Source organism: Mus musculus, chromosome 18, assembly GCF_000001635.26.
Source record: "Mus musculus strain C57BL/6J chromosome 18, GRCm38.p6 C57BL/6J".
Classification (NCBI taxonomy): Eukaryota; Metazoa; Chordata; class Mammalia; order Rodentia; family Muridae; genus Mus; species Mus musculus.
The window spans coordinates 80,276,686-80,297,879 of NC_000084.6; the positions used below are offsets into that span (position 1 = coordinate 80,276,686).

At 51.9% G+C, this 21,194-nt stretch overlaps 2 protein-coding genes across 14 annotated transcripts in view; one reads left to right on the forward strand and one right to left on the reverse strand.

Annotated features, from left to right (window-relative positions):
• Positions 1-16,039, forward strand: part of Slc66a2 (solute carrier family 66 member 2) — a 37,484-nt gene extending 21,445 nt beyond the window's left edge. For 4 of the 11 annotated variants that reach the window (NM_001164420.1, NM_001164422.1, NM_025861.3 and 1 more), the window contains 2 exons: positions 6,591-6,807; positions 14,891-16,039. In NM_001164420.1, the coding sequence (NP_001157892.1) occupies positions 6,591-6,807; positions 14,891-15,098 (425 nt within the window). In that variant the 3' untranslated portion in view covers positions 15,099-16,039. Of the gene's footprint in view, positions 1-6,590; positions 6,808-7,062; positions 7,201-14,890 lie in introns of all 11 variants that reach the window. The other 7 variants (XM_006526520.4, XM_006526519.1, XM_017317970.2 and 4 more) reach the window with 3 other exon arrangements.
• A 1,819-nt stretch (positions 16,040-17,858) lies between these two features.
• The window catches only part of Kcng2 (potassium voltage-gated channel, subfamily G, member 2), a 69,711-nt gene continuing 66,375 nt past the window's right edge, over positions 17,859-21,194 (reverse strand). For all 3 annotated transcript variants that reach the window (NM_001190373.1, XM_006526467.4, XM_017317904.2), the window contains one exon: positions 17,859-19,723. In NM_001190373.1, the coding sequence (NP_001177302.1) occupies positions 18,944-19,723 (780 nt within the window). In that variant the 3' untranslated portion in view covers positions 17,859-18,943. The remainder of the gene's footprint in view (positions 19,724-21,194) is intronic.

Below are 21,194 nucleotides of genomic sequence, written 5' to 3' on the forward strand. Positions count from 1 at the left end.
TTTAGTTTGTGTTTCCGGAGTGGTCTAACATCTCTTCACAAACAGCTTCTTGCTTCTGGTTGTTGTTACCCCCTCCGTGTTTGTTTGCATACTGGACATTGAAAAGTAACACTGACAGCCGTGGCACTACTCTCATCCCTGGGGGAGGCGGTCTTGTGTGCTGGTCTCCAGGTTTGGTTGAGTGGGCCCGGCGGAGTCCACCGTCTCGCAGGCCTGATGGTACTAGCTGCTGTGCTTCTCCTTGGTCAGCTCGAGCTCTGAGCTCTGAGCTGCCTGCTCCTTTCCCCTCAGCTGCCCACACAGCCACTAGCTGACACTTCTTTCTTTTGCTTCCCCTCGCCTTCAAAACAGGGTCTGGTTATGTAGCCCAGGCTAGCCTGGTATCCACTGTCTTCCTGTCTCAGTTCCCCAAGTGTAAGAACCGTGGGTGTCCAGACATATCTGACTCAACTTCCTCCAGGTCTCAGGTCTTCCTTCTTTTGTTAGGACTATGTGTCTAGGCTTGCCTATGCTCTGTCTCTTAGGGAGGGCTTTGAACTCTCTGCTCCTATCTCTGTCCCTGGGGCAGAACCACAGGTGCTGCTCTGAGGACAGCTCTGCCCTGCTCAGCCTTCTCCCTCTGGTATGGAGTCCCCTACTCTGTGTACAGTGCCATAGGGCCACCCAGGATTCTCAGCCTTAGCCCATTGAGGAGCCCCAGCCCTGAGTGGGCTGGCTGGGGTGGAGCCCAGGGCAGAGGAGCTCAGCAGGTGAGGGGCATGCTGACTGTGGCAGGTTAGCCCTCATCCTGCCCCTGTGCGGGGAGCATCTCCCGCCTCCCCAGCTTTCTGCTCCAGTTTTTCAAGACTTCCTGCCGCTTTCTACAAGTGCTTACCTGACTGTTCTGTTTTACTTCAACCCCTGAGGCTAGAATTAGGGAAGGCAGTTCATAAAGGCCGGCCATGTGCATCAGTGTTGTTCTCTGACAGAGGCGTTGATCAGTGTTTTCATGGTGGCTTAGTGTTGGAACTGAGAACTGTGTACCTAAGACTGCTGGGAAAGCAGGAACCTTAAAACCACTTTCAAATGAAGGCACCATTTCGAATGATAAAACCCTTTATTCTGGTGCTAGCTGGGCCAGAGCCTTGCTGGGCCCTTTCTGTTATTTTTGAGCTGTGCTGTCAAGAACTTGAATGGGACTCTTCAGAACAGAGATTGCTATCCTACCTGCTACAATGATGGTGACACTGAAGAGTGCTCTGCAAGGTGACATGGCAGGTGTGGGCCACGGTACCCCCCTCTCTGCTGGCTCATCTCTCCACTGAAGGGGAACCCTGCTAAGGAAAAATGTTTCAGGCCAGGCTGACCACATGGTTCAGTGTTGTCTGTCCACATCATTGACGGAGAAACTTGGAGTTGAGTTTTCCAGTCCTTTGTTGCTATGTTGGTAGGATAGAGTCAGAAAGGACTCCTGAAATGAGACACAGAGAATCACCAGCACCAATAGCCCATATATAACAAACACTACTCACCCTAGTTTCCCTGCCTCTCAGAGTGGCTGCCACAGCAATGTGGTACCACACTAGCAGCAGCACTATGAGAACCTTATTTGTGTAACCTCAAATCTGAGTGGGATGCTGGCCTCGGTGGGTTGCTTGTTTTGGCCAAGCAGTGGGTGCTCCCAGCCAGTTTCCTGGAGCACCTGGAGTTTGCGGAAGCTGGGAGAGGGGGCACTGAACATGGGCAGCACCAGGACTGCTGGCCAGCTTCCTTAGTGGGCTAGGGCTGTGTTCCCAGAACATTGATTCTGGGTCTCCGAGCCAGCCTCTGGCCGAGCTGCAGCCTATCCTATCCCTTGTCTGTTGTGGGTGAGGGCAGGGCTGGGTTGAGTAGGGACCACCAGTCTGATCTGGAAGGCCAGGAAGATCATTTCAGCAGTTGCAGGAGGCCTTGGCTGTTCTCCTGAAGACTTGGTGTATCTGACCTTCAGTCAGAGAGAAAGATGATGCTGTGTGGGTCATGTGACTCCTGTCATCTCTCCAGGTGAGCTGCCATGCCCTGGAGGCTTCCTGCAGGTTTCCTGGGACTTGGGGTTCTACCTTGATGTCAGTTCCTGTGTGCATTGGCAGGAAGGAAGGCTGTGCTTGAATCTGAACCAGGCTGGCCAGGACTAGACCCGTGTATTTGTTTTCTCACGCGGGGTTGGTTTTTTTGTATAGATATCATCACCAAGTTAAATTTGGACCATGATGAATCTTTTCCTTGAGCCATGTGAGGCTGAGTGTTTCTTCTGTAACTACCCAGAATGTTGCTCTCAGCAGGCCTCAGTATCTTCCAGACAAAGAGCTCAGATAAGTTGCAGAGCACGTTTATTGTCTTACCTCCAGGAGCACCCTGGTCTGCTCTTAACTTTGCCAAACATGTGCTGGGGAGTGCTTAGATAACTGTCTCAGAATCTCAGGTGATCTGGGCAGAGAGTCCTGCTAGGCTGTAGTGAAAGTCAGACGTTGCTGTTGAAGAGACAATGCAGCTGGCGTGTGAGCCATGCAGAGAAGTGTGGGTTCATCCAAGAAGATGAAAAAGCCAGGTGCAGGAGGCAATACCTGGAGTGCCACTCTTCAGGAGTCCCAGGAGTCTGAGAGCAGCCTGGATCAAAGCCCCATCTCTCGGGTAAATGAAATGAATGAAATTACCCTTTATGTTTATTTTATAAAACATCCTTTCAGTACAGTCAACACAGACATTGTAGACCTCTTTTTTTTTTTTTTTTTTTTTGTACTGAGCCTTTGGAGTCAGGCATGTGCCGAGTTCTGTGCCTGTTGGGATGTGTGGTGTAGTGGGCTGGTGGGACCCTGGGAGAAGGCGGAGGAAGCAGCTGTGTCATAGCTCTCTGAGAAGGGCCTTTGGGTTTGAAAATGAACATGCTTATCTAACTCATAGGGAAAGGGCTTGGGAGGTGGCTCTGCCAGACTGATTCTCCATGAGTTTCTGTGCATGCAGAGCCCTCCTCTGTCCAGTGACTTGCCCAGCTGAGGGCAGGGTACTGTGTTCCCTGTTTGTTCTGATTGGTTTAAGGAAATCACCCTTGATGCTGGTGTCCCCAGGATGGTGAGAGCTGTTGTAGATTACTGACCCAGAGGTCTGATGACTTCAGGCTCATTTCGTGGCCGCCCTGTGTGGCCTTGCCCAGGGGTGCTCAGGGAAAGAGTGGTCGGTGTTAGTTGCATCCGGTGTGAACTCTCTGCTCTCCTAGCTTCACAGACCAAGGAGTTCGTTCTGGGTGGCCAGCTGGGTTCCTGCCATTTTCAGTCCACAATCCTGACTTGTGTCTCTGCCACAAGGGCACATGGAGCAGCATGTGGGCCACAAGAGACCTTTCTGGAGCTTGGAAGCTGAGTACTTTAGGGAGCTGGAGAGAAGCATTCCGTAGTCCCACTCGCCGGGTGGAGCTGTGAAGTGTTACCCGTCCTGCTGTACTGTCACTGGGGTGGTCTCTTCTTACCTAGCTCACCGGTTCTAACAGCTCAGTCTCCTGAGCCCCTACTTCATGTTAGTGCCAAGCATCAGCTGCCTCTTTCTGCGCATCTTCTCACAGGTGAGCCCTACTGCCGGGCGGGGCAGGACCTGACCTGGAGCAGAGCTGTCACTTCCAAGTAGAGAGCCCTGTACCTTGTTCCTCACTCGTTCTGAGGTTCGTGCTGCCTTTTCAGTGGCCAGATGTCAGTTCAGTGGCTTGAACTCTAGGTGGGGAGCTAAGAGAACCCAGGCCCTAACTGCCAGGGTTCCTGACACTGCAGAGCACACCCGCTGCTCTCAGGAGAGAATGCGATCTCTTCTTCCCTTGCTTCTAAGGGAGTGGGAAGGCTTCGCCTGAATTGGCACAGACAAGCCACACGGGGGTGCTGGCGGGCTGCCGTAGGAACACAGATTGTACACCACAGGCGTCAAAGCTGCCCCAGGTAAACTCAAGGTGGTGGTATCCACCACTGCCCCAGAGATGGGCTGTTAAGGGGAAACAAAAACTAAAACCAAACCCTGGCCTGGACTTGGTTTCTTTGTGCTCTTGATGCTGTGATGGCCCCGGGGTCTTTTCCTCCTCACAGTAGCATTAGGGCTGCTCTGACCTCAGGGGGTCCAGGACGACTTGATCTTAAGGCTTAAGGATGTTGGGTTTTCTTCCGTGTGTTTTTTGACCACTTTCTGTCTATTCCCTTTGCCTATTTATGTATTGGGCCATCCATCTTGTTGTATACCATAGACTCAGAAGGACAGGAGGGCTTTCAGATGCGTCCATCTTAGGTTATTAATGTGTCGGTGTCCTGCAGAGCTCTTTACCTTTCTGTCTTCTGGAGGAAACATGGGGTGCTGTGTCATCCCCATTATCTCTCCATATCTTCTCACCGCCTTTCAGGGACCAGGTATCCCGGGAGCCAGGCTTGTCCCTCATGTGACCCTTGCTACCTGCTGTTGAAGGGCTGCCCCTGGCCTCCAGGTCCCGGTCACCACATGCCACAGTGATGATGTTGCGTTGGGCTGCTGACCTCTTTCCTGCGCTCTGTTAGGAATCTCTGAGGGTGGAACACGGAGTGTCTGTGGGGTCCTGTAGTGCAGGCTAGCCCTGCTTGCCCCTGCCTCCCCAGAGAAGGCTCCTTTCGGGACTGGGCTTCTCCTCTGAGGGGCCAGTGCTTGCTCCTTAGGCCATGATCAGGGCACATTGGAGCTGTGAGTGAGTCCAGGCTGGGCTGGCATCCAGAAGGCTCTAGAACGGACCAACACTGGAGGCCTTGGCTGCAGATGGCGAAGGTAACACTTCCGTTTCCTCTCACATGGCTTTAGCCCTGTAGTTGGCCCTGTCAGATTTCACTGATGTGTTGATAACACATTTAGGCTTTGGGGGCACTTGCCTGTTGCTGAGGCTGGGGATGGGGGATACCCCAGAGACCCAAACTCAGGAAGGCAGCTCTTTGTTGTAGAGTTTCTCCTGGGTCCAGGCTTTAATGAGACTTGTAATCTCTGACAGGGTGACTCCTCTGTGTCTCTGAGCCTAGTAAGTGGGGTGGGCGTGGGGCAACATCCTGCCAGGTTAGGTAGTATGTGACACAATGAGATGTCATTGATGGTGACCTGGCCTCTGCTCTCTTGGGGTTTGTCCAGGCTACTCCTTTTTGTCCTGGCCTACTCCCCAGAAACAAAAATTAGCTTCCTTAGATAAGCGAACCCCTTAGGTAGTATTAGGAATGGCCTTTGTGTGTGTGTGTGTTGTTTGAGTAATTGGAAGTTAGGTGTTCCGCCTCCCCACTTTTTAGTGTGTGCCACACCACCATGCCCCGATTTCTTCTGGAACAGAGGGAGATGGCAGTCTGCTCATTCCGACGGCGACGATGCACAGTTCAGATGCAGAAATGCTGATGCAGGGGAGGCTGAAACCCTGAAAACCCCAGGGCTGCAGATTTCCTGCGATTTGCATGTGAAAGTCTATCCAGTTTTCATTTCAGACAGGGATACCAGGCTAAGGATGCTGGCTAGCTCTTTTCCTTACTACAGAGTGTATTCAGTGGGCTGTGGTGTAGCTCATTGGTAGAGCACTTGCCTAGCCTGTGTGAGGACTTTTTCTTTCCCAGCCCCCAAAGTAAAATAACAAAAATAGAAAAGGAAAGAAAAATCCTACCTCTCCCTAAAAGCAGGCAGGCTTAGCAGAGTTTAGCATCTCTGGCATCTCTTGGCCCTGCCCACCTACACCTGCTGGAATTTCCTGTCTTGGACTTGGGATCTAAGAGCCAGGTCAGGCACAGCCATGCTGCATCCTCTCCTACGGCGGGTTCCCTTCTCTTCGGAAGCTTCCCCACAGCAGCTCCCACGGTCTCCGGTGATGCTGTCATTTAATTCCCTCACGGCATCGCTTGTGAATATTCCAGACTCTGTCATCAGGCAACACGGGCTCTTGTGCCGGTGACCAAGTACGTAGTGACAGTACTGTGTGCTGACCGAGTCCCTCTCATGGGGGGAAAACAGTTAAGACTTGTAGACTGATCCATTAACCGTTAGTCCCAGGAGGTGGGTTCATTAACCCGAGTGAATGGAGACACATCGTTAACCAGAGTTACAGAGGACAGAGCTGTCCCTCTAACCCAGGCATCAGATCCCAGAGGCTATGGTACAGTCTCTGTGTTCTTTCCTAGAATATTGGAATTAACCTAAAGGACTTAACATTGGTACCAAGAGTCCCTAGAATTGCTTCTGTTGGATTGCTCTCATCAGCCCACACTGACCTGCTAGCGTCTCCTCCACACTGACTGGCTTGCTCCCACTGCTCCTCCCTGGATTTGAACCATCCACATCTCCCACACTGACTTTGAGCCACTCAATTCCCCCCTCACTGGCCTTGCCCTGGCCGTGTCTCCTCTCACTGGCCTTGCCCCGTTTGTACCTCGTCACCACACTAACCTTGGCTGACCCCACCCACATCTCTCACAATGACCTTGCCTTGTCCCATGGTTCAACTCCCTGTGCTGACTGGACCTGCCCATGCCTTGTTGGTATCTCTCTCGCCAGGAACCCCGATGTGCTCACCCGACTGAGGCACCTCTCTCTCCCTCTCTCCTTCCCTCTAGACTTTGATCCTCACCACTTCTGGCACTGGAGCAGCTTCTCAGACTATGTGCAGTGTGTCCTGGCCTTCACGGGCGTGGCGGGCTACATCACCTACCTGTCCATCGACTCGGCTCTGTTTGTGGAGACGCTGGGCTTCCTGGCTGTGCTGACTGAAGCCATGCTGGGGGTGCCACAGCTGTACCGAAACTACTGCCACCGCTCCACGGAGGGCATGAGGTAGGGGTGCTCCTGTGGAGGTTCCCACAGCACTCACTGGGGGGAATCACACTGCTTAAACACAATGGGCCTTTGACTCTTGTCTAAGAAGATATATTTAGAGGGGGACAGGGAGGGAGGCAGAAACCTTCTGTGGAGGCCACAGCCCATCAGGAGCTGCAGAGCTTTTCATGCAGGACCAGATACCTATACAACTGGATGTGGTAAGGCATATATGACCTTGCCAAAGGTACCCCAACTATGGCTTTTTCACAGCGGGACTCGCCATGACCTACCAAAGCTACAATGTCTGGCAGACGAGGATAGACTGTGTCTGGAGACATCTGTCTAGCACAGGACGGTTCCCATAGACCATTGGAAAGTCTTGAAGAAAACAGCGTTTATTCAGCGCAGGTCAGCTGGTGAGGAAGAGGGAAGAACACAGCCATGCATTTAATCTGGCGCCATCCTTAAGGAAGCCATTTGACTCCACACTGAGAGCTTCTCAGAAACCCCGTGCACTTCTGAGACTCCATCCTCCTTCTCCCAGAGACCTTGTCCAGTTCTCCCTACCCACCCCTCACTAAAGTCCATTCCACCTCTGGCGGCCCCCCTTTCTCTGAAGGTTCATGGCACCCTGTGCACCCTTGTGTGTCTTGGTGATACTCTGTCGTCAGTGGAATCACAGGGTCCTGTTTTGTTGAGAAAGCCAAGTCCTGGTAAGAAGGGACAGGCAGTGGATAGTGCAGAGGTTGGGGTCATGCCAGATACCAGGTTTTAACATCCCTCTGTAGCTCTTCTTATTGGATGTAGGGTTGGAGGGTGATGCTCGCATGCACTCCTAGAGTGTTGGTACAAGTGTAAAGCGTAGAAGTTAGTACAGGGTAGGCTCGAACGTGATGCTTACACAGGAGGGGCAGAGATAGGCTGGCAGTTATGACCACAGTGGGTCACGCTTCCCTCGTGAGGATGGGTGGAGCCCTGAATTGGGTCTGGATTTATTTTTTCTTAACATCTGGTGAAGCTGAAGCCAAGACAATCCCACAACTCTGGTTTGGGGCTGGTGGATAGATGTGCAGGAGAGCAGTAGCTCTGGGTCTGTGTCAGTGCAGGTCACAGAGGAAAGCCACAGGATGATCTCTGGAGGCCATTAACTTGTGGTTCCAAAACTCAAGTGTTAGGTGAGCCATTTTCAGCTGACAGTAGAGATGTTTTAGTCAGTGATGCGGAGCCAAGGAGAGGAGATATTAGGGCTCCCTGCTGGGGCATTTTCTAGGGCCAGGTGCTAGAATCTCTCATGGGCACAGAGGCATTTGTTGACCAAGCTCCCAATACTGCAGGGATGGTGCCCTCATTATTAGGATTGCCCACTAGGAATCGTAGTTGGGTATGTCTCAGGTCCTACTGTGTCCCCACCTACTGGATGGAGTGCTGGACTACCACAGCTCTATGGGATTGTGGCTCTTGAAGTCACACAACGTGCCATTTCAGATAAGTTTGATAGAGTGCAGATACTTTGTGGGATTGATTGAAAATGGGTTTAAGACCTGTATGTGCACACGCACAGACACTTCAATGCACAGAAAACCCAGAGGCTGCAGAGAGACAGAAAGAAGACCGTATAGGTTTTATCACTTGTCTCTAAGGACCTGCTCACGCCATTGCACCATAGCGGGGAGGAATCTACACTGGGACTTCAGTCCACCTGTACTTTATATCTGGCTTCCTGGGGCTGTGAGTAGGGGATGGGAGGTGAGTGGTGGGGGAGTGATTAAGAATTGAGAGGAACTTGCATTCGTTCCTTTCTGACTAATTTTAGTAGCTTCAGAGCATATTTCCTGGAACGTCTTACTCTATGTACACATGTGTATAGATAAGTGTGCACACACACACACATCTACACATACACACACGCACACACACACATCTCCCATCTTGGAGCTATTTTGAATAGTTTTCCCTCTTGAAAAATATTAACCGGCTGTGGCATTGGAGCCGGTGATGAACGATGACGCTTTTGGAATGACTTTACTAATTAATGCAGCAGACCTCTGCAAGGCGGATCCTGCGTGTGTAGGGGTGTTTGCATTCTTCTTCCTCCAGGTTTTACTAGAATTGAAGACTGTTCCCTAACAAGTAATTACTGGAGGGTTGGGGTGGGTGTAAACGAGGGAGGATGCCAAGCGTTCGGCAGCCGTCAACAGCACGGAACAGGAGGGAGTAGCCGCGGAAGGCGCTGGAAGTGCAGAACAGGGAGGGAGAGGCAGGGCAGAGTCTGAAGAATCTAGCAAGGAAGGGCTAGCAAGGAAGGCAGGGCCCTGGGGAGTAAGGATGGAAGCCATGTGAGAACAGGATGACAAAGAGGCAGGCAAGCTTAGCCCATGGAAGGAGGCTGAGCTTCAGGCCACTTTGCAGGACCCAGTTGGGACTCTGGGCTCTCTTGCCATCGTGAGATGCTCCCAGAGACTGGGCTTTGCTTATCCTGTGGTCATGCCGGTCTAGCTGCAGTCCCTTGAGCAGGCCGTCGCATTCATAGCCTCTTGGGAAATCCTGCACCTGGGAGATGTCTTGATCACTGCCAGACCTCTATAGTCAACCTACGCTGTTTGCTCTGTGAGAAGAAAACATGCTGCTCATAGTGCCCAGAGTGGAAAGGCAGAGTGGAAAGGCCAGGTACCACCCTGGCTAGGTACTCTGCTTGCAGGATAACCTGCCTGCAGAGTACCCACTAGAGCATGTTCGTGCGTGCACAAGCTCTGTGAGTAGCGTTGTGCTCTAATTTTAGCATCATCTCTCCACAGAGGTGAGAAGCTTGAACTTATTAGCAGCTTTGCCCATCTGACCCAGCCTTCTCCACACCAATTACTTGCTTTCTGTCTTCCCTGATTTGCCTGTTCTGGTCATTACATGTCTGTGGAATCATCCACTGTGTAGCCTTCTGTGTCTGGCCTGAGCCTCGCTCCTTTCTACGACTTCACGATGTGGGTGCTCGAGATGTTTGTCTGTCTTCAGTGGACTCGTGCTGTCCCGATTTCATAGATAAGTTCTTCTAGACATGCCGTGTTTTCCTTAATAGAGAAAGCATGTAGGCAGAGAATGGCCAGGTCACGTGATGGCTTGGGGCGGGTCACGTGATGGCCGGGGCGGGGCTATCTTCTGTGGAATTGCAGGCCTGTATTCCAGGGAGCACATTTTCACGTTCTACTAGTTGTACAGGGTGGGGGGGTTGGAAGGTAGGATGGGAGGGGTGGGGGTAGGTGTGTGTGTGGTCTTGATTCCCCATAGTTGCTCTTATTTGCTGTTTAGTTCCAACGCCCTGGTGGGTGTGAAGTGCTTGGCTCAGGGTGGTTTGGTTTGCATTTCACTGACAATTAAATGACAGCGAAAACCTCCTGTGGCCCTAGCTCTGTCCTTGAAGCAGTATCTTTTCAAGATCTCTGCTCATTTTAGCATGTGTATTTGTAGTGTCTTATTACTGAATTACGGTAAGAATTTAAAAGAGGACAGGGAATTTAAAATCTGTTCAGGGGTATTAGAATCATATCAAATATGTGATTTGTTAATATTTCTCATGTATCACACTCTGGCTTACCTTCCTACTCTTCCAGTGTTTTCTATCCAGCACCTAAGCTTCCACTCCAGGGGTGGGAATGGCTCAGTGGGTAGAGTGTGTTTGCCTAGAAGGCTCTGAAGGTTTGATCCTCAGCACCACATAAACTAGGCATGGAGGTTCACAGCTGTAACCCCAGCATGTAGGAGGTAGAGATGGGAGCCTTATAAATTCAAGGTCACCCCCAGCTATAGTGGGGATGTAATACTTGGGAGGCTGTCTCAAACAAACAAAGAACTTTCAGCTCTGAAGACACTGTGTGTATCTGCTTTTCCTTCTTTGTTTAGTTTTTGGTATCTCATCTAAGAGAACTTTGCCTAACGCAAGTTACCAAGGGGACACGATTTGGGTGGGCCTTGAGAGCAGGGCCTTTGGCCTTGGGGCGGGGCTTTTTGCCTTGGGGCGGAGCTTTGCCTTGGGGCAGAGCTTTGCCTTGGGGGCGGGGCTTTTGTGGGCGGTAGTGGTGACTTGGTCCTGGGCTGAGGTCAGCGTGGTCAGCGTGCCAGTGGGCTGAAGTGGAAGGCAAGCTGAGCAGGTGCAGCAGTTGGCTTTTCAGTCTTGGGTGCCAGAGAGAGCCATTCCTGTCGGCTGCCCAGGACAAGGATGAGGTGAGGGGGTATTTTAAGAGCAGTGATCTGGCAGCCTGGTTGACGCTGGAGCCAAGAGTGAGGTAATGGGAGCCTAGATTAAAACAGTGGGGAGGACAGGAAGGGTCAGGCCAGGAGGCCCGCTGAAGAAACAGCAGTCAGCACCAGGCAGAGGCAGAGGAGAGGGACGGAAGCGGGAACTGCAGCCATGCCTGGGCCACCAGCTATAGTGTGATCTTAGAGCAGGAAATCTAGGTCTCTGTGATGACAGTCTTGCTCTACACCCACACTGATTCCACTGCAAGGCTGTCCCTACAGGAGAGCGGATATCCTGTACTGTGGGAGTCTCTTGCTTAGAGACCTTAGACCAGCTGTTTCCTCCTTCCAAGGACAAGAGAAGAACTTCTTGGGATGTGGTATATTTCTACCACACTCCCACACCCCCAGAATGCCCTTCAACTCTTCTTTTGTTCCTTCTTTTTTTTTTTGAGACAGGATCTCTCTATGAAGTCCTACAACTTGATAATGTAGACCAGGCTAGCCCTAAACTCACAGAGATCCACTTGCCTCAGCCTCCCAGTATTGGGATTAAATGCATATACCATCATGCCTGGCCCAGTGAACATTTGATCCTTCTGCCTCAGCCTCCTGAGTACTGGGATTTCAGGGGTGGTGCCATGAAAATGGCGCTGACTAGGAACATCCTGGTGTGGAGGAGACCCAGCAGCCATTGCCTCAGAGCAAACAAACCAGTAAGAGTCCCAGGATTGTGTACAGCAGCCCTGTGTCCTGTGATATGTGTGTGTGACACTGTGGTCTCCTTTCCCTCTGTTAACTCTCTGAACAATTCAGAGCACGTCAGGACCTCAGCACGGTTAGATTCCTGTCCCGGGAACAGAGTGGCGTTGACGTTACCAGGGAGCTATCTTTCCCGGATAGAGGCCATCTGAAGGAAGAACGGAGGTGGCTAAGAATATCCCCCAGCACTGGGGAGTGCCATGCTCCAGCAGTTACTTCATGTCTCCGTTTGCTGTTACAGACACAACTATGTACTTGGGGCCAACAGGATGTTAAGAGTGAGGACCCTGGGCAGGTGGCCTGGATAGGGACAGGTGGCCTGGGACACAGGGCTACAGCTGTATGTCCGGTGCTACGGACCTGTCTGTGCCAGACTTTGGAGTCAAACCCAAGGAATCCCACACTCACTTAGTGTAACACTGGATGAATTATTGAACACCCTCTCCCTGTGTCTAACTGAGTCGCGTAGGTCACCTCTGCATGTTTTGTCCCATTCAGTGCTCACCAGACATCTGTAACTTTGAGGGGCAAGTTGGTCACCTTTGCCTCCGGGTCTTTCTTGGTTTCTGTTGGTTTGTTTCAAATCTACATGAGTCACAGCTAGATCTGGTTTCTTCTTAGGCCATGGCATGTCCTTGTACAGCTCACCTGCTGTCTGACCAGGGCTTTGTGCCCCTGACTGTAAGGCTGGAACCTGAGTGCAGCACCTGCTTTCTGTCTGCAATAAGTGTATAGGCATGACTGTCCCGGCATTTCCTGAGGGCCTGGACAGGTGTGACTGTCACAGAGGCCTTCTGGAAGTTTGGCGGCTATGACTGTCTGTCCTAGGAGAATCCTGGGCTCTGTCTGAGAGGTAATGGATTGGATGCAGCGCCCCTCCCCCCAGGCAGTGGAGGGACCCCAGCCCTCCCTACATACTCTGCTCCTCTATTGAGGGACTGAAGCTCAGGTGTGAGGTTGTTGCACAGGTGACCCAACAAGACCCATATTTTGTCCCCACCTCCCTCTTCTATCACCCTAGGTGTTCTGAGCCCAGCAGTGTGGCTTTACCTGATTTTAAAATGCGAACTAAAAGCCGCCTTTCTGGGCTTCACTCTCTTAGAAGACCGTATGGAAGTTCTTTCTTGTTAACTTAGTATTGTTGGATTATGAGGGACACTGTCGCCTGAGAGGTGAGCCTCTGGGATTCCTGACCCTAGATGTGTCATGCCATACAGACTGGTTCTATCCACCTGCAGCCGCAGACCTGTCCGACCACTTGTGGAACACCAGCCAGTGGTGACCTCCACAGGACCCCATGTTTGCATACCCTTCAGAGGTCCTTTACCTGGGTTGTGTTTGTGCGTGGTGTCTTCTCAAAATCTGCTTTTCCAGTAATGTGATTGGTTCGTTTTGAGCTAAGCCTTGTAGCTGAGGCTGGTTTTGAATTCCCTATCCTTCTGCCTCCACCGCCCCAAGTGCCACCACACCTGGCTACAGTAAGGTGACACTGACGTTAAATGACAACTTAGCCATTGCTTAAGTCACAGTTCAAGATAAGAGCAGACCATTTTCCTAAGTGTCAGAGAGAACCTTAGGAGGACCCGGAGCTGGAGTGGAGGGTCAGAGTGCAGCATTCTGTGGTACTTCTGTAGCCAGATCACTAGAACCTTGGCTGTGATGGTTGTTAACACGGTCAGCTCGACAGGGTCTAGAATCACCTAGGAGACAGACTTCTTGGCATTTCTACAAGGGAGTTTCTCATTGGTTAATTGGAGTAGAGAGATCCACATTCACTGTGGACAGCCGGGGTTCTGGTCAGGATGAAAGAGAAGAAGGAAACCGAGGACAGACATTTCTCGACAGGTATTTCTCCCCTGCTTTCTGAATATGGACAGGGTCAGGAACAGGGACTAGCCGTCTCATCCTCTTGCTGCTGTGCCCTCTCCAAACTGTAAGCCAAGCAAACCATTCCATGTATTGCTTGTCAGGCACTTTATCACAGTACAGTGTCTAACGTAAGCCACTGAGGATGCTAACCCAGTTCTTCCCCATCACTAGAGTTTCCTCAGAGCACACTCAGATCCCTGTCTCCAGGAAGGCCCAGGGCAGCCACTTCTCACAACCCCAGGTTTGCAGGTGCAGGACCACGAGATTAGGGTGTGCTTCCTCCTGTGTTCTGGGGTGTCTGAGCCTCAGCACTGGGTTGGGCATAAAGTGAGAACCATTTCAGGAAGGAGAAAGCTGGGGCCCGCAGAGGACAGGAAGCTTGGATACTGCAGAGAGGTGGCCAAAGAAAGTGGCTGTGTCTTCAGCGTGAGGGAATTATCCTCTGCATTGTGCCATCAGCTGTCTGTCTGGGGCCATCAGCTGCAGTCCCCACCCTTGAGTTGCTTTAGTGCCACAGGCTTATTCTGCCAAGAAAGCTAGGCTTTTTTGCACCTATGATTTAGGAAGTTTGTGGCCCCCTAATGCCATGTGAGCACAAGGGATGTGTGGGGACAAGAGGAATGATTCTGCTTCTCTTAGAACTCTCTTTTTGTTTTTGTTTTTGGAGACAGGGTTTCTCTGCATAGCCCTGGCTGTCCTGGAACTCACTTTGTAGACCAGGCTGGCCTTGAACTCAGAAATCTGCCTGCCTCTGCCTCCCGAGTGCTGGAATTAAAGGAGTGGGCCACCACACCCAGCTTAGAAACTCTTGAAGGGAGGCCCCAGGACAGTTGCTTTCTGATTTGTGTGTTGTCTCTGCCTTCTCTATTCCCCTCCCACATCTGCAGAACCCAGTGTTGGGGACCTACTAGGCCAGGCTGAAGAACCCTGGGGTCCTGGCTTCGCCGGATACCAACCCTTGTGGCTGGCTGTAATCAGACCATTCTCGGGGCCTTGTTAGAGTTATGGTCTGACCCATGGCAGTCAGAACTCCCAGGTCCTGGCATGTGATAGACTGCCTTTTCTCTCTAGGACCAGAGGAAGGCGCAAGGCTGTAGGTTGGACAGGCCTGGGTCAGGGTGTTCCATCTCTGTGGCCTCCATCTCTGAATGCGCCCGCTAATCCTTTGGGTCACACTACTGACCTCTATACATATCCCTGTCCTTGGGTTAACACTGACTGCCCCTTTCTTTTCTTGCAGCCTCAAGATGGTGCTCATGTGGACAAGTGGTGACACCTTCAAGACGGCCTACTTCTTGCTCAACGGCGCACCTCTGCAGTTCTCAGTCTGCGGTCTACTACAGGTCATGGTGGACCTGGTCATCCTGGGGCAGGCCTATGCCTTTGCTCACCACCCCCAGAAGCCAGCGGCCCATGCAGTGCACCCTGCCAGTACCAAGGCTCTCTGAGGAATCTAGGGAGAACAAGGACATGTGACCGACCAGCCGTGGGTGCTGCGTCCCAGTCTGTGCTTCTGCACTGGGGAGACTGGCCCTGTGCACTCCACAGATGGGCCAGGTGTAGGCAGAGATTAAGTTGAGTGCCGCGTCCCCATCAGCCTTCAGGTGGGGGGACTCGGGGTCAGTGGAGCTAGGGCTGGCTCTGTGGTGTTTTTGAGGTGATAGAAAAGGCAGGCGTCTGGCCTTACCTCCTCCAGAAAAACACTGGCCTGATCCTGAAATAGGGTTGTGCCACTGAGCAAGATGGCAGGTACAGGAAGCAGCTGAGTTCCTTCCTCTCAGCCAGCTTCCCACAGTGAGCCACTGTCTCCTAGCAGAGCTGGTGGCACTTTAGGGAGTGTGTAGTCATGGCTGCAGGTGGCTTGTCTGTCCTCAAGCTCTGCCCTGTCTTGCCCTTGTATGCCATAGCTATGTCTGCTGCACCTGTGGGTGATGGAAGCTGCTGGCCTGACACTGGTCACTGTATTTTGCTCCTCTCTGAGCTCATCTTGAGATCATGTTACACTTGCCAGCCTTGTGCTGACCTGGCTGGCTCCTGGGTCCAGAATGTTCTAGATGCTTCTATATAACAGTCTCTTCCCTTCTGCTGGGCAGAAGAACTTCTTGTGCACACGACGAGGACGATGCCATCCAGTTAGCACAATAGCTCTGACGGTCATGGTGGCTCGCCAGATGGCCGAAGAGTCCACACTGTGCCACCTTTTGGCTTCCCTCGGATATTCTAAGTTGTGTGAGCGAGATTCTTGCTTACTCTTTGGCCTGTAAGATGCTTGTGAGATGTTTATTTTTAAAAAAAAAAAAAACGAAGGAAGATGTCTGTAGTGGTGATTACCTCCAAAATAAATGCCATTGAAGGCAGCCCTGGCTGCTGAATAAACTGAACATGCTTCATGTGGTGTAAGTAAGTCAGTGAACAGCATGCGGGGCGAGGAGGGAGGGTGAATCACAGCAGGTGGGCAGGGCAGGGCAGGGCAAGAGCTGTCAGGTGGAGGGTGGTAGTACAAGTTGGGGGGGGGAGGCAGTACTTGTAGTAGTTGGGGAGATGGAAGCTGGTACGGGTTCAGGTGGGAGATTCGGGGTTTCATTGGGTTGAAAGGCTCACGTGGGTCTCAGGGATGTGGTCCAGATCTCGGTGGGTGACGACATCTCTCTGGCACTTGAGGATATGGATATGTGAGATGAACGCACTCAGATTGTCCTCCGTGAGCACCGTAGATACAGTCATGACTGGATTATAGGGTTCCTAAGCTGTTAAAGCAGGGCCTTGGGGGTCACTCTGGACCGACAGGGAGGGAACCGAAGCAGGAGTGAGGCAGGCAGTGTATTGACTCCAGGGTGTATTGACCTCTGTTCTTTAGCCTGCCAGGGTGGTGGTAGGCTGCGGGGTCATTGCTAGCATGGCCAAGGCTGCAACCTCACTCCAGTTCTTAGCACACACAAGCTTAGCCCAGCTCTTGGGGTGTGAGACAGAGCTGCTTTCCTCAGCCCGATCGTTGCTGTGGTTGTGGTGACTCTGAGCATCATGTGCACCAAGAAGGCAGCCAGTGCACTGTGGGCGTCTTGACGGGTGCTCTTCTTGACACGTGGACTTCATCTATGTCCTAAAGGGGCTGGCTGGGATCTGGGGGATACATGTTCCCTGAAACCAAACAGGAAGCTGAGGCCACAGCATGTGCAAGCCCTGCATCCCTCCCAGAAGGTTTCAGTAGGAGAGTCTTCTTGGTCTGTACAGGCAGAGGAGCTTAGAGCTGGTGGTCGGCTTGCTCAGAAGAAATGTGTCCTCTGCCCCCATTCTCAACAGAGCTAGCTGTCAACCCTTGCCATATGGTAACCCAGGGTGGCTTCTGGTGGCCTTGAAGAAGGTGCTCTGGTTAGAATGACTGGATCCTTGCTCTCTCCTCATGGATTCTCTGGCTTCCAAGGGACAGCAACTTGGAATTTCCTTCCGGGATCTTCAGGAAGGAAGTCACTGCACCTGCCTAGCAGGTGTCCATACCGATCCTTGAGAGGAGGAGTCCACCTTGAATGTGAGCCTGACACAGATGCCTCTGGCTGGACCTCTGTCTGCTGGTACCAAAGTCTCTGTTGGGACCTAAGCAAGCCCAAGACCGTTCCTCCATGAAGGGCAGTCTCCTTGAAAGTCCCAGATCGATGCATCTTCAGTGTGGTCAGGGTCTACCCAGGTTATTTCACACGCTGGTGAGGCTGGCCTGAGCCCAAGGTACACTTGGGTAACTTCTAGCTCTGCCTCCTCTTAGAAGAAAGCTGTAGCTTTTCCTGTCCCCGCACTTCCCCATTCCTTCACTACAAGCACCTTAGAAGGGCCTGCTGGCCTTGGCTTTGGTGGATGTGAGCCCAGCAGTAAGAAGGAAGCTCTGCTTTCAGGCGAGCTGCAAGCCAGGGCTAAGCAAATCCCATACCGGGCTCCAGGTTTTATCCAGGCTTGGCCAGGCCCATTCTGGTAGCTGTTTCCACACCTGAAAGAACATTCTTTTTGCCCCAAAGAACTTGTGCAAAGATCCCAGAGAAGGGGGGATACGTGGAAAAAATGGGAGATTTTGTGTAGCTCACTGGCCTCCATCTCTGCTTGGTCTAGGAGGAATGGCAGGCCCAGGTTGCCTGTATGTTCTAGGAGCTCCAAGCTCAGCATGGACACCACAAAAACATAAATGATACCCAAGTGAGAGGAACTCAGCCTACTGACCTAAGGAGGGGGCTGGCAATTTTTTTTATTTGGTTACAGTAGATCCTTGCAAAGCCATTGGTGCAAGGGCCCCAAATGGGCTTGTGCTGAGCTCACACAGGGCCCTTGCCGAAAGCTACTATGTAGTAGGCAATGGTGGTAGCCTGCAGATAGAGGACCTTACTTCTGATGGGGGAGCCTATGACTATCTTGGGTGTAGTGGTGGGGCTCACTGAACCTGTGATCTTCCTGTATCCACTTCCCAAGTGGCACAGTTGCAGGCATATGCCACCACCTGCGGGCTTGTTGAAACAGGGCAAAGTGACACAATTTGGGAAGTTCCATTTCCCTTGCCTCCATGGAGTAGAGAAAGGCTGCACTTCCTCCTGGCGGTGCCCTCATCGTCTTCTCCCTGAAATGCCTTTTCACCCCACCAGGCTGTTCAAGGCTTTTGGTTTTCACTTGAGTCACATCTGAGGGAAACGTCCCAACAGAAGAGACACCAACATCCCCTGGAGACAGGTGACCTTCCTGCAGACCAGGGAGGGCAGGAAAAGGGTTAAAAGGCCACAATGCAAGCGATCTGATAGAGACGGTCTGGGGGGAACAGAGGTCAACTCCTGAGATTTCTTTCCCCATGCAATGAGTGGATAGGCAGAACTAGGGGGCTAAGTGTCCTGTCAACTACCCCAACACTTGGCAAGTGATGTGGACGATGGCAGTGACAGATGCCAGGTGACACCATCTTTTATACAGGGTATTGCCCACTAAGGTCACAAGATAGATGCCACCCTCTGTTCCCTGGGGCTTCCAGAGATATGAATCAAAGAAGGGCAAATATTAGTTCAGGGTGGCTGGTATTTGCTTCAGACTTGGAATTTCTGGGACTCAATTATTTTTAATTAGCCATAGAAAATTTAAAACTGAAGGGAAAATAAAAGCAAAAAGAAAGACCAGGTTGCTATATCCTCCAGGCTATGCGAAGCTCGGGAATTGCTTGGGGAGGCGAGCCAGCTGCAAGGATATGCCAGACCAAGTTTGCCAACTCCTGGGTCAGTTGGCGCTAGGTGTCCTCCGAGGCTCTTGACTCTCTTGAAGTTCTCAGTACAGCTCAGGGTCCCACCCGGCCCGGCAAGCTCCCTGCCGCGCCTGCGGTCTCAGGGTCCTGAGAGCTGTCCTCAGTGGCGCTGGCCGAACGTGTACTGTCATCACGCGTGCTGTCCTCGCGCAGGGCCGGTTCAGGGCTGGCCGCGCGCTGTTGCTGCTCCTTGAGCTCCGAATAGGAGCGCGAGAAGGTGTGGAAGATGGAGGTGACAGGGAAGGCCATGAGCAGGATGCCGCTGAGGATGCTGCTCAGCGCCACCACCTGGCCCGGAAGGCTGCGCGGCACCATGTCTCCATAGCCCACGGTGGTCATGGAGATGACTGCCCACCAGTAGCTGGCGGGGACGCTGGAGAAGTCGCGGTGAGCGCCCAGCTCGCGCTCAGCCAGGTGCACGAGCGGCGCGAAGAGCGCCATGGCCACGCAGAGGAAGAGCAGCAGCAGTCCGAACTCGCGTGCGCAGCGGCGCACGGTGAGGCCAAGCGAGCGCAGCCCCAACGAGTGGCGCGCCAGGCGCATCACGTAGAGCACGCGCAGCGCCCGCAGCAGCCGCAGCACCAGACCCGCGCGCTCCAGCATCTTGCTGCCCGTGGGCCCTGCCGCCAGTCCCGCGAGCAGCGACACGTAGAAGGGCAGGATGGCCAGGATGTCGATGATGGCAAGCGGCGTCCGGAGGAAGGCGCACTTGCTCTCAGCCTGCAGGGAGCGCAGCAGGAACTCGAAGGAGAACCAGGCCACGCACACCGTCTCCAGCACGAACAGGTTGCGGCACTTTGTGGAGCACTCGCCCTATGGAGGAGAGGAACATCGGGTTGGCGGACGGGCGGTGGCCACGAGGAAGTCAGGAAGGGAAGGAGGATGTCACACAGACCCGCACCAGGGACATCTGGGAGTAGGGGAAGGGTATAGAAGAATTTGGCTGAAAAAGCCCAATCTGCCCCTCCCCCCATTCTTTTGAAGATTTATTTGACACTTTTTTTTTTTTATGCGAGGCGATAAGCAGACTGACTCAGGAAACCGAAAAGGCATTTAAAACCAGGGACCACCCACCGCGGAGCATCTCTGACTTGATCTGTGAGATGCTTACAATAAAGTTCTGGATGAGTAAACTAACTTTCCACTCTTAGACAGCTGGGAAAGGAGACAAAGGGAATCTTCGGGCACAGAAAAATGAGGGCAGGGATACCTAAACAGAGAGTAGACCTGAGACCCTGATTCTTACAAAGACCGCAATCAATGGAGGAATTCTAGAATGATAAAACAGAAAGAGACTTGGGAAGAAAGTCTGAAGCAAGCCTGGAGACCAGAGTCCAAGGCCAGGAGGTTAAACAGCAGTGAGCCCACACAGCGGTCCAGACAGCCCTACATTAGTGTTCCACGATGTCCAAGTATTAACTTGTCTGAGTTATTAACACCAACCATGACAAAACAAGAGTGAAGGAGATACTTCTGAGCGACACAAAACCCAGAGTCACCTTCAGAAAACTATAGAAAAACAGGGTCTCGGGTCTGCCTTCTAACCCCAGCCCTTGGGAGATGGAAGCAGGAGAATCAGGAATTCAAGCCCATTTTCAACTATGTATGCAGTTGAGGCTAGACTCAGCTACACTAGTCCCTCTCAGAGACAAAAGTGAAAACAGCAACAATAGAGTTTAAAGTAAAAGAGAAGCCAGCAGCAGACAGAAGACTTAGAAACCATGGTGGAGGGGGGCTCTGAGACAGCTCAGCAGGTACACACTAGCCACCAAGACTTAAAACCCAAGTTTGATTCCTAAGAGCTACATGGTGGCAGGAGAGAACCCACTCTGCAAATTAACTCCACAGGTGGACATTGGCACATGCACGCCCTTCTAATAGATAGATATATGACATAATTTAAAAAAATCAAGATGGAGAAAGGTTTTTGCTAGGGAAGCAGGGCTGACTTAGCACCTGAAACTGATTAATTCACAATAAAAGCATCATAAAAAATAAGATCAGATAATCAGGTCTTGTTACTCCTAACAAGGAGTTCTAAATGTTCAAGCCATGACAGACTCCTCCCATCCCCCCAAAAAATCTAGTTTAGAAAGGAAGGAATAACCCTGTGTTCACAGGTGAAATGAATTTGTATACAGAAAAGCCCTGAGAATCCACTAAAGTAACATATTAGAGCTGAGTAACTAACTTAGTAATATTGAAGGACAGATACATGAAAGTCGGTTTTATCTCTCGATAAACTTGTAATAAATAATATGAAAATGAAAATCCCATTCAAAAT